Source organism: Colobus angolensis, unplaced genomic scaffold (assembly GCF_000951035.1).
Source record: "Colobus angolensis palliatus isolate OR3802 unplaced genomic scaffold, Cang.pa_1.0 Scaffold221, whole genome shotgun sequence".
Lineage (NCBI taxonomy): Eukaryota > Metazoa > Chordata > Mammalia > Primates > Cercopithecidae > Colobus > Colobus angolensis.
In genome coordinates this window covers 4,087,418-4,100,831 of record NW_012115389.1, presented here as the reverse complement: position 1 = coordinate 4,100,831, position 13,414 = coordinate 4,087,418, and the positions used below count along the sequence as shown (strand labels likewise).

Genomic DNA, 13,414 nt, shown 5'->3' with positions numbered 1-13,414 from the left:
GAACCCAGGAGGCGGAGCTTGCAGTGAGCTGAGATCCGGCCACTGCACTCCAGCCCGGGCGGCAGAGCGAGACTCCGTCTCAAAAAAAAAAAGTAGTTACTGAGTGCCTGTATTTTTATAACATTACACCAGTGCAGTCTGTGTACAGTGAAGAGGAAGATATATTAAATAATGTGAAAAACATATATATGAACAAATATTAGGTATAAATATTGTGTGTGTATGTATGTGTGAGAAGAAATAAATGACTAATTGAATTGCTTAAGTTTTAATAGAAAAATAACATTTAGGATGAAATTTTATTATTGTCTCTCTACTCTCTTCCCTCCCTAATAGATATTCCAATTAACATATATCCCATTTTCATTGGCATGTGATGAAAAGTTCTTGCTTATTTGACATTTCCAGTAGGTTACTATAGTGTTTTATTAGAATATATGTCCCTGGTACTAATTAGGTCTTAACCCTTTCAAGCCTTTGAAGTTAATCCTTCTATCTGCAGAATAGGATCAGAGGGTATCTGCTCCTGTCTGCACCACCGAGCTCCATCCAGAAAGGTTCCAAGTTATAAAAGACCTCATTGTTTTCTTTGATTAGAAATCACTAATTTGGCCGGGTGCAGTGGCTCATGCCTATAATCCTAGCACTTTGAGAGGCGAAGGTGGGCGGATCTTTTGAGGCCAGGACTTTGTCTAAGACCCGCCTGGCCAACACAGCAAAGCCCTGTCTCTACTAAAAATACAAAAATTAGCCAGCCATGGTGGTGGGCATCTATAATCCCAGCTACTCCAGAGGCTGAAGCACGAGAATTGCTTGAACACCAGGAGGCAGAGGTTGCAGTGAGCCAAGATCATACCAAGTGACCCAGGCTGCACTCCAGCCTAGGCGACAGAGTGAGATTCTATCTCAAAGAAAAAAATAAAAATTAAAAATATTAATATCGTTCCTATTTTACTTCCTTATAGGCAACTAAATGTTAATTAAATGTATTTTGAAATAAGTAAAAATATCGTTAACTCAACAGAGGATTAATTTACATTCCTACAATAAAAACTCTTTGCCTAGAATCTATAAACCAAGGTAGTGTTGGCCATGTTCCTGGTGGGTCTGCAGATTTAAGAGAAATCCTTGGAGTGTGCGGTCAGGTCAGCAGCAGGGGCTTTTGGTATACCAGAAACCATGCTAAAACCCCTAGGAGACAAGCACTGGCTCTACAACGTCTTAGAAAGTCTCAAATAGAAACCAGATAGCATGGCCCTTCACTTCTATATATATTAATTTATGCAATGAATATTTGCCAAGTGTACACCAGACTTATTTGAAGAATCTAAGAGTTTTCTGTATTTAGCTTATATCGTGCTTTGGGGCAAGGGGTTTGGGGTTAGACCTGGGTTCTAGCACCAGCCTTACTACTGACTAGAGCAAGTTACTGAAGCTTCAGGAACCTAGATTTCCTTACTGTGAGATTGGTACAATCATATCTAATTCATAAAATGATTGCAAATATTAAGTTTGGAGAATGTCTGCACATTGCCCAGCCTAGTTCCTAAGTATATATTAGTTCCTGTCCTTCCCTTTTTGAAAATATCTGAAGTGCTTTTCAAGTCAGTTAAACACTCAGCCAGGTGCAGTGGTTCACACCTGTAGTGCCAGCTACTTCGGAGGCTGAGGTGGGAGGATTGCTTGAGTCCAGGAGTTTGAGATCAGCCTGGATAACACAGCAAGACCCCATCTCAGAAAAAAAAATAAAAGAATGTTAAAGCCTAGCGGGGGAGGCAGTGTGTAAACACAGGAGAAATTCCTGAGTTATGTGTCTTCTCCATGGTGCTGTGATTTAGTTGATATGTTTCCATCTTCCTCAGGTTTCTAGAGAGGAAGGATCTCCCCAGCTGACTTCAGCAAGGCCATCTCCTGCCCAGAGAAACAGTCAGCCTAGCAGTTCTGCCATGATCAGCGTGCTTCGAACAGGTGGAGCCCTCAGAAACATCTGGACTGATCACCAGATCAGGCAAGCCTTGTTTCCCAGCCGGCGGTCCCCGCAGGAGAACGAGGATGACGAAGATGATTATCAGATGTTCGTGCCGTCCTTTTCCTCCTCAGATCTGAACTCTACCCGACTATGTGAAGACAGCACTTCTAGTCGCCCTTGCAGCTGGCACATGGGACAGATGGAGTCCACAGAGACCTCCAGCTCTGGTCACAGGATTGTCAGGCGGGCCAGCAGTGCTGGGGAGAGCAACACGTGCCCTCCTGAAATAGGAACTAGTGACAGAACTAGGGAACTGCAGAACGGCCCCAAAACAGGAGGGCAGGAGGAAATGGCTCCCTTTGGGTCATCCATCGAGTTGACTATTGATGACATTGACCATGTCTATGATAACATCAGTTATGAGGACTTAAAACTAATGGTTGCTAAGCGGGAAGAAGCTGAATCCACTCCCTCTAAATCAGCCAGGGACTCCGTTCGCCCCAAGAGCACCCCAGAGTTAGCCTTCACAAAGAGGCAAGCTGGCCACAGTCAGGGCTCTCTTTACGCACAAAAAGATGGCGCTCTCTCAGGTGGAGAGGCATCCAGCCAAAGCACGCATGAACTCCAAGCGGTTGAGGAGAACATCTATGACACCATAGGGCTCCCAGATCCTCCGTCGCTGGGTTTTAAGTGCAGCAGCCTAAAGCGTGCAAAGCGGAGCACCTTTTTGGGACTGGAGGCTGACTTCGTGTGCTGTGACAGCCTGAGGCCGTTTGTTTCCCAAGACAGCCTCCAGTTCAGTGAGGACGAAGCCCCTTACCATCAGGCCATCCCCGATCATGATTATCTGAGTTTGCTGTACGACTCTCCCAGCTGTAACTTGTCTATGCCTGATAAGCCTGTATCTGATAAACTGTCTGAAGAAGTAGATGAAATCTGGAATGACCTGGAAAATTACATCAAGAAAAACGAAGACAAGGCCAGAGACCGTCTCCTGGCAGCATTTCCTGTGAGCAAGGATGATGTGCCAGACAGGCTATACGCAGAGAGCACCCCTGAGCTGAGCCGAGAGGCAGGGCGTTCTGTGTCCACACTATCCCTGCCCGAGAGCCAAGCTCTCCTCACACCTGTGAAGAACAGAGTCGGCAGAGCCAGCCATGCCAACTGCCCCTTTGAGGAAGACCTGATTTCTAAAGAAGGCTCTTTTATGAGCCTTAACCGGCTTTCTCTGGCCAGTGAATTGCCCCTCATGGACAATCCCTATGACCTGGCCAACAGTGGCCTGTCTCAAACAGACCCAGAAAACCCTGACCTGGGGATGGAGGCCACAGATAAGACAAAAAGCAGGGTGTTTATGATGGCTCGGCAGTACAGTCAGAAGATTAAGAAGGCAAATCAACTTTTAAAAGTGAGAAGTCCGGAGTTGGAGCAGCCGCCGGCCAGTCAGCATCAGAAATCCGTGCACAAAGACCTGGCTGCCATCTTGGAAGAGAAGAAGCAAGGAGGGCCCGCCATTGGTATGTGCACCCTGCCCTTCTTCCTTCTCCAAAGTAAGAGGGGAGAGCGGTTTTCAGATTTCAGATGTCCTTTAAAAGGACACACCTGTGAGAACACTGACACGCTTTGTCATCTCAAAGTAAGACCATAAACAAAGCCATCCTGGCCTTTCCCACATCACCCCCTATGAATTACGCACACTGTAGCATGATTTGGCCTCAGCGGGTGGTGGTGTGCATGTAACATCGTAACTACAGAGATAATATTTTAAGGAAGAGTTTTCTCTAAGGTAATCTAAAGTATGAAAAAAGCAATCAGTTTTAACTTAACTGTGATATCTCCAATTTTTCCAGTACATCAGTAATTTCTTAGGAGGAGGAGGGGTGTGTGTAATCTTCTAAGGTTTGGAAGCATATAGAATAACATTGTTTCTTGCTTCAGGATCTCGACAAAAATGCCAACTCGTGCTAACAAAAAGAGGGTTTGTTTTTACTTTTTTTTTTTTTTTTGAGACAGGATCTCACTGTCACCCAGACTGGAATACAATGACATAATCACAGCTCACTGCAGCCTCAGCCTCCCCATACTCAAGCAATCCTCCCACCTCAGCCTCCTGAGGAATGGGGACCAGAGGCACTAACCACCACGCCCAGCTACTTTTTAAATTTTTTGTAGAGAAAGGGTTTCACCATGTTGCCCAGGCTGATCTCAACTCCTGGGTTCAAACAGTCCTCTTGCCTCAGCCTCCCAAAGTGCTGGGATTACAGGCATGAGCCACCATGCCAGCCATTATACTTTCCTTAGTTGCTCACGCTATAAATCAGTTGTTTTCTCACATATTTCCATTACTACTCAGTTTTGTTTTATTTGTTTTTTTTTTTTTTTATTTTTTTGAGATAGGGTCTGGCTCTGTCACCCAGGCAGGAGTGCAGTAGCATGAACATGGCTTACTGCAGCCTCTGCCTCCTGGGCTCAGGTGATCCTCCCACCTCAGCCTCTCTAGTAGCTGGGACTACAGGCGTGCACCACCATGCCCTGCTAGTTTTTTTTTGTAGTTTTTTTGTGGAGATGGGATTTTATCATATTGCCCAGGTTGCTCTCAAACTCCTGGGCTCAAGTGACCCTCCCACCTTGGCCTCCCAAAGTGCTAGGAGTACAGGCGTGAGCCACCACACCTGGCCTAGTACTCGATTTTTTAAAATAGCTGCTGTAATGCATTCAACACTATCTCATTTAGTATTTTCATATATGCTTCTGAGTTTAATGCTTTAGTTAGACTCCTTTGTGGAGCACTACTAAACCAGAATCTTCAGTGTGATATTGTAGGATGAGGACTATGGGAATGAGATGCTCATGGTTAGGCCTTTTTGAAGGCCAAAATTTAACACTGATCTCTGGGGAAGAGCCTACGTGTGAATAAAGCCCCTGATTGTCGTGGAAAGAAAAGTCCAAGAGTAGTGGCTCTCGCCTGAGGAGCTTTTACCTCCAGATGCAGAGAGATTTCTGACTACAGGCTCAGGAATATGCATTTCAAATAGTATGCCCTTTTCATCATATTTTAAGAAATCCTGCCCCAGATTTTCTAACAAAGGACCACCTTGGCATCAAATGAGAGGAGTCTATTCTGTAATTAGAAGTGAAAGCTGGGTGATGGCTTAGTGTCAGGACAAGCATTGATCATCAGCTTCATTAGCACGTTGGGGCAGGTTGATGCCACTAACTATTAAATGCTGTCTTTGGGATTGACTTATTGACATCCATGGAAACTGAAGTATAGGAAAGGGATATCCAAATCTTAAATGAATCCACAAGTTACGTAACAAGAATCTGTAGGGAACTTTTTTTTTTTTTAATTTTGAGAATATTTAAGAATTGTCTAAAGTTTAAATCTTCAGCACAATTTCTTAACAGATAGGGAAATGAAGTCCTGGAATTGATGCGTGAAGGATTTTGCAGAGTCTGAGTTCTTTTTAATCAAATGAAGGTTTTGTATGCATGTGAGACCAGAATGCATGTCTTTTTCTCCTTGCCGTGATGCGCTATGAGTAATTCAAGTCCCTATTCTGATGCTAGCGTTTGCTGAGCTGGTTTGCTGTTACAAGGAAAGTGACTGAGTTCCAGCTGCAGGAGGACAATTTTGGTGGGGTAGGGGAATATATATGGCCTTAGAAACAGTTGTATATTGGCAATTGCAAGCACTAAGTCTGGGTTGGGGCTCCTCAGAATAAGAGAAAATATAATGCTAGAGTTTTTTATGATGATGGCTTATGCCCACAGACTGTCATGGAGAAAGGAGTAATTCTCTGGGGCAGGTTGTTTTGAATATGGACCATCTGTTAAAATACAAAGCTCCAATCTTGATAGAAGCATGTCCTTTGATACCAAATCATTAGGGCCTATGACTACCCTAAATAGTCTTCTTTTTTATCCACCTTTTAAGTATTAAATGATTTCACATTGGGGTTTTCTTTTCACTTCTGGTTGGCTCTCCTTTTTGTTTTGCCTGCTGGTGTGTCTTGGGATGCCTCAGGATCTTTTCTCAGCTTTGCGTCTGGGTCCTTTCTTGACATGGTGGGCTCCTGTCGACATTCTCCCCAGCAAAGAGGAGGAAATCTCTCCAGAGTCATCTTCTGAGAGTGCTGTCTTCCCCGCCATCTGGCAGGGGCACGTCCCTAGGACCTGACGAGTTATATCCACACCTCTTCCAGCTGGGTGATCGAGACCACTTCCTGTGCCCACCAGGCTTTCCATCAGTTGACATGATGACTCCTTTTCTCTTTCTTGTTTATCTGGGCACAGGACGTCATAATCGAATGGACCGATTCTCCAGACTTCTCCGTGTGGGCCTTGCCGCTTTGCCAGGAGCTTGCTCTCGGTGCTGTGCGGAAGGAGGAGCACCTTATTCACCTGCTGAAACTCTCGAGCATCTTTATTGAACTCTCTAGCCGGGGTCTCCAGGCCCCGGGTCAGATTTCTGCCTATAAATCACCCAACCAGGTCCAGTTGCTCCCACATCTTAGAGCCTGTCATAGCATGCTGGTCATCTTGTTCCACCAGACCTCCCTCCTGATGGTCTTTGACAGCAAGGAGGCCTTTGGGTTTCTGGGTTTTTTGGTGATGTTTCACATGGGAGAAAACTCCATACAGGCTTGAGAAATTGTCCTCCTTGTGTAGAGTAGGGAAGGCACAATTTTATGCTTTTGTCTGCATCTCGAGCAACATTAGAAACATTAATTTTAATCCTCTGGAGGATTAAAATGTTGTTTGATATTTCCCTTGGCAAAGATTATTCTAAATTTTTGTCTGAGATCATAAGAACTCCAACTTTCAGATCTCAAAAAAGGCAGTAAACCGGAGACATTCTTGCAATTGTCATGTAATCATAACGTATATGTTCTATACAAGCTGTTAATACTAGAACTAAGGATATGGGGGAGCCTCAACTCAGCTAATACGAAGCTTTTTAGGCCAGAGGTGTCATCTCAGACTCACTGTTCCCTATATATCTGGCTAATAGAATCTGTTTAATTATAGCTGGAGCTCTGGAAGCTCGTTTCTAGTTCACATAGATGTCACACAAGCTGTAGACTCTCTTAGAAGGTCAAGTTGAAACAAACAAAAAACCCCCTTAGATCAGCAGGTGCAGTGACTCACACCTGTATTGCCTACTAGTGAGATACCTTTTATTCAAAATTGATAAATGGTCAACTCTATCATCCAAAGATAAACTGTACCCATTATGAGTTATCCATGGGAAGCATTTTAGCTGTCTTCTTGCTTCCCCTTTTTCTGCTATGACCTGGAAAATGCATCCATTTTTAAAACTAGGCTTAAAATAAAAGGAGGAGGCTGGGCACAGTGGCTCACACGTATAATCCCAGCACTTTGGGAGGCTGAGGTGGGCAGATCACTTGAGGTCAGGAGGTCTAACAAAGGACCACCTTGGCATCAAATGAGAGGAGTCTATTCTGTAATCAGAAGTGAAAGCTGGGTGATGGCTTAGTGTCAGGACACTGCCTGGTCCACATGGTAAAACCACGTCTCTACTAAAAATACAAAGAATTAGCCAGGTGTGGTGCTGGGCGCCTGTAATCCCAGCTACTCTGGAGGCTGAAGCAGCAGAATCGCCTGAACCCAGGAAGCAGAAGTTGCAGAGAGCTGAGATTGCGCCACTGCATTCCAGCCTGGGCAACAGAGCAAGACTCTGTCTCAACAAAATCAGAACAATAAGTAAATCAAACAATAAGTAAAATAAGAGATAATAAGAGAAGTCAGAACAATAAGTAAAATAAAGGAGGGAGTGAAAAAAATATCTGAGTAATGAGTTAGTTATTGAGACCAGTTTCTGTCTAGAACTATGCTAGGTGCTATATAGGGAGTTGAACGAAATGTACAGCATTGTTCTCCCAGACCAAAAGCTCAGAGGCCAGGCGAGGTGGCTCACACATGTAATCCTAGCACTTTGGGAGGCCAAAGCAGGAGGATCGCTTGAGCTCAGGAGTTTGTAACCAGCCTGGATAACATAGCAAGACTCGATCTCTACAAAAAATCTAAAAATTTAAAGTTTCCAGGCACAGTGGCTCATGCCTATAGTCCCAGGTACTCAGGAGGCTGAGGCAAGAGGATTATTTGAGCCCAGGAGTTTGAGGTTGCAGTGAGTTATGATAATACCACTCTATTCCAGCCTGGCTCACAGAATAAGACCCTGTCTCAAAAAAGAAAAGAAAAGAAAAGCTCAGGGACTAATAAAGTAACTTACATAAAATAGCCAAGTGCAGTGACTCACACCTGTAATCCCAGCACTTTGGGAGGCCAAGGCCGATGGATCACTTGAGGCCAGGAGTTCCAGACCAGCTTGGCTAACATGGCGAAACCCTGCCTCTACTATAAATACAAAAATTAGCTGGGCATGGTGGTGCGTGCCTATAGTCCCGGCTACTAGGGAGGCTGAGGCAGGAGAATTACTTGAACCTGGGAGATGGAGGTTGCAGTGAGCCGAGATTGTGCCACTGCACCCCAGCCTGGGCAATAGAGTGAGACTTCGTCTCAAAAAATAAAATAAAATAAAATAAAATGAAAATAAAGTAACCTACATAAAATAATTAGCAACACAGGAATACAAATTGTGTGTGTCTGCATGTGTGTGTGTGCACACAGGCAACAGCTAGGTACACACTATATAGGACTTCAGAGAAGAGAAATCAGAAAATGATTCAAGTAAGGAGAAGGATAGGGCTTATGGAGAATCTTGAGAGATGGGTAGGACTTGATTAAGCAAAGGTCAAGGAGCGTATAATAAGGAAGACAAAGGCCTGGGAAATACTGTGGATATTTTAGATGATATGTGATTTCAGATTATCTGGGCTAAAGTCAAGATCTGATTGTTTGGCCGGGCGCGGTGGCTCAAGCCTGTAATCCCAGCACTTTGGGAGGCCAAGACGGGCGGATCACGAGGTCAGGAGATTGAGACCATCCTGGCTAACACGGTGAAACCCCGTCTCTACTAAAAATACAAAAACTAGCCGGGCGAGGTGGCGGGCGCCTGTAGTCCCAGCTACTCGGGAGGCTGAGGCAGGAGAATGGCATAAACCCAGGAGGCGGAGCTTGCAGTGAGCTGAGATCTGGCCACTGCACTCCAGTCCTGGCGAAAGAGCGAGACTCCGCCTCAGAAAAAAAAAAAAAAAAAGATCTGATTGTTCTTACAAGACTTGATGGTTAAATTTTGATACTGGAAGAGTTTGTTTGAATTTTTAAAGTTCTACATTTTCCAAAATTGTTGTCTTCTTGGAATCTTGTAGAAGTTCAAAGCCTTCCTGATACAGCTGTGGGATCAGGCTCAGGGCTATACCTTATGTGAGAATGACTTGAGCAGACCATCTACCTTTCAGGCAGGTCTGCTAACTAATGACTATATTAAAGGCCCAGCTGCTTTTGATTGGGTTTCATAGTTAATGAAATATTATAGGTTTCAGAATGGCTACCATGGGCACACTGGTGTCTGTGGAGACTTTTACACTCTTTCTCTTAAGATGTTGCTAAACCCTAGTTAGTATTAAGAGTCTTTACTGCGCCTTTTAAGGAATAATTTCTCAAATTTTTATAACTAGAAATTTCAACACTAATAATCTCTGTTCTTCCAAGGAATTTGGAGTTGAAAACTCAAAGGATCTGAGTATAGGTGTGGAATGAGAAGTTAGACTATTTACCTTGATCACAGGGAATAGGGGTGAGGGATTGGGATTACAATTAAAGGTCAAACAATAACAGGTTGTTTTCTCTCCTCATAGAAGATAGACTCAAAAGAAATGGCAAAACTCACCTAAATGAGTATTTATTAATAGTTTAAGTTCGAGAAATAGTTTACTGATAACACATCATTAAAAATGTAAATAGCTTAAAGAAGAAGAAGAAAACAGTATTAACTGCTGGTTGTCATATATAGGATACATTTCCTTCACAGAGATTGTGTCAATGTGGTCTGAGCAAGACACAGGATGCATTAAAGGAAGCTTGTCCAACCCATGGCCCACAGGCTGCATGCAGCCCAGGACAGCTTTGAATGTGGCCCAACACAAATTTGTAAACTTTCTTAAAACATTAAGGGTTTTTTTGTTTTGTTTTGTTTTTGCAATTTTTAAAAAGCTCATCAGCTATCACTACTGTTAGTGTATTTTATGTGTGCCCCAAGACAGTTCTTCCTCCAGTGTCTCCTGGGGAAGCCAAAAGATTGGACACCCCTGCATTAGAGTTTTTTGACTCTAGGGTGGTTGTGCAGGTACCTGGATTGCGGAGGGTGGCAGATCTTGAAATTGACATCTCTGGGCTCCCATCTTAAATTATTTCTAGCCAAAGAGAATCTCCTACCCATAGCATGGTTAGTGTATTAATATTTAGAAATATCTGTACTCAGAATCACGGCAAAGGGGAGAATGGACTTGTGGCTTAATTTTATGTGGCAAAAGCTTTTGTGGAAGTAACTGTTAGGTCCTATTCTTGAACCAATAGTAGAGGGCATTAGATTATTGAGTACATGCACAGACAGTTCCTTCTTAATGTTTTGGCGGCCTAGGCTTTAGTGCTCTGCTTCTTGGGGATGTGAAATGAGATGTGAGTTAGTCAATACATGTGGTTTTGAAGCACTTGAGGGGAGAACTTTCCTTAGTAGACATTGGTTCCCCAGACAATGGCGGTGGAGGGCTGTCTCGAAGCAAAAAGTGCAGGAACAGCCAGGAGCCAACTCCTCTAGGAGCAGTTGTCTGAGAGCAAAGAAGAATGATCAGAAGCCAGGGGTAGCTATTGCATTGTGGATTGTGGTCATGCTGTTTTTTTGTTTTTTTGTTTTTTTGTTTTTTTTGAGATGGAGTCTCGCTCTGTCACCCGGGCAGGAATGCAGTGGCACCATATCAGCTCACTGCAACCTCCGCCTCCCAGGTTCAAGCGATTCTCTTGCCTCAGCCTCCCAAGTAGCTGGGACTACAGGTGCATACCACCATGCCTGGCTAAATTTTTGTATTTTTACTAGAGATGGGGTGTCACCATGTTGGCCAGGCTGATGTTGAACTCCTGACCTCAAGTGATCCACCTGGTGTGGCCTCCCAAAATGCTAGAATTATAGGCATGAGCCACCACACCCAGCCCCTGCGATGCTGCTTTTAAACATTGCTTGAATGATTTTTCATTGACCAGGCTGAAGTGCTGACTTTCTTATTTTTATGATGCATGTTTTCAGCACTGACACTGTTTTGTGTGTATAAAGAACACTAGAAACTTTCATTCTATATAGTGGACGCTTGCAGACCTACTGTTGAAACAGAATAATGGAGAATTAGATGAAATTAAATGAACTTTTAGGTGGCATTTTTATTTATATTAAACCATGGATTTTTGTGTGTGTGTGTTGCTTAGAGTTCAATGATTACTCATCCTTAAACATCACTTAGTCTTGTCTACTGTCAAAATTTTAAAATATGTTAGTTAGAATATTATTCTCTTATTTTTAATCTTCACATATAGGAATCATCCTGTGTGTATTTACTGTTTCAATATTTGCCTTCCAGGTGCCAGGATTGCTGAGTATTCCCAGTTGTATGACCAGATTGTATTCAGAGAGTCTCCCTTGAAAATTCAGAAGGATGCCTGGGCCAGCCCTCAAGAATCCTCCCTCCTGAGGTCTGCATCACCTTCCCGGGTCCACCATGGTAGTGAAGATTGGCTTCTGCATTCAACCTATAGTAATGGAGAGTTAGCAGATTTCTGTCTCCCACCAGAGCAAGACTTGAGGTCAAGATATCCCACGTTTGAGATCAATACAAAAAGTACTCCCAGGCAATTGTCCGCAGCTTGCTCTGTGCCTTCTCTTCAAACCTCCGACCCTCTGCCGGGCTCTGTGCAGAGATGCAGCGTGGTAGTAAGTCAGCCCAACAAAGAGAACTGGTGTCAGGACCATCTTTACAACTCCTTAGGTCGGAAAGGGATCAGCACGAAATCTCAGCCTTATCACAGGTCCCAGTCATCTTCCTCTGTCTTGATAAACAAATCCATGGACTCCATCAACTATCCTAGTGACATGGGAAAGCAGCAGCTGCTGTCTTTACACAGAAGTTCAAGGTGTGAGAGTCACCAGGACTTACTGCCAGATATTGCTGACTCGTGTCAACAGGACACTGAAAAACTCTCAGATCTCACACTCCAAGACTCACAGAAAGTTGTGGTGGTCAATAGAAATTTACCCTTAAATGCCCAAATTGCAACACAGAACTATTTTTCCAATTTCAAAGAGACTGATGGAGATGAAGATGACTATGTGGAAATCAAGTCAGAAGAAGATGAGTCAGAGTTGGAGCCATCTCACAATCGTAGAAGGAAATCTGACTCAAAGTTTGTGGATGCTGACTTTTCTGATAATGTCTGCAGCGGCAACACATTGCATTCCTTGAATAGTCCGCGCACTCCAAAAAAGCCAGTTAACAGCAAACCTGAGCTTTCACCATATCTGACACCATATAATGATTCTGACAAACTGAACGACTATCTTTGGAGGGGGCCATCTCCCAATCAACAAAATATTGTCCAGTCTCTAAGGGAAAAATTTCAGTGTCTCAGTTCAAGCAGCTTTGCTTAAGGTTCTTCATAATAACTGCCTGAATCGACTTCTTATTTTGCTCGTAAAACATTACAGATATTGATGAGGTGTTTTATGTGTACCAGATTAAAACAATTTTGTAAGAACCAGAGATGTAAAATATACTTTCTTTTACAGCACAACTTTTTGAAATGGCTGACAATGCAGCCAGGATTGTACTGTAGCACATGTTGACATCGACAGTATATTTTCTCATGCTGAGTGTCTTCATGTTTCATGTAAGTCAATCTTACTTGAAATTTTTTAGACTTTTAACACGATGGCCATAACCTGACAATAGTGCCCACACCTTAAGAATGCAATAGTCCTTTCCTATTATCCAGAAGACCCAGGTAGTTTTATCCTGTGACTTAAAGGCAGCAAGGAGACTTTGTCACGTTTTAAAAGGCAACGAAAGCTGTTGAAAGAATTATGCTTATATCTCACATTTTGGTTATATTTGTGGCAAGACCTTAGGATAACGTAAGCCAGAGATCTGTAATTGGTGTGTAGTCTGAGGTGCCCATTTTAGGGTTTTTGTGCTGGTATTCTTTTGTTTCATTTTGATGCAGAAATTGTATGACTGTTGAAAATCAAAATGTAGCAGGACCCATTTTCTGTACGCAAAACCCCTTACCACTATTCCTGGACAAGGCCTAGAGAATGAGCTGCTCATCATGTTTATATATAATTTCTGGGGTGAAATGAATGATTTCCTTAATGACTTAGAGAAAACCAAGGTCAATAAAATGCAGACTGACTTAACTATTAGAATAGATGAGCTGGGCGCGGTGGCTCACACCTGTAATCCCAGCACTTTGGGAGAG

The 13,414-nt window shown here is 43.3% G+C and overlaps 1 protein-coding gene across 1 annotated transcript in view; it reads left to right on the top strand.

The window, feature by feature from the left end:
• The window catches only part of PLEKHG1 (pleckstrin homology domain containing, family G (with RhoGef domain) member 1), a 175,567-nt gene extending 162,209 nt beyond the window's left edge, over positions 1-13,358 (top strand). The window contains exons 15-16 of the mRNA XM_011943778.1: positions 1,863-3,486; positions 11,524-13,358. Of these exons, the coding sequence (XP_011799168.1) occupies positions 1,863-3,486; positions 11,524-12,587 (2,688 nt within the window). The 3' untranslated portion in view covers positions 12,588-13,358. The remainder of the gene's footprint in view (positions 1-1,862; positions 3,487-11,523) is intronic.
• The last annotated feature ends 56 nt before the right edge of the window (positions 13,359-13,414 follow it).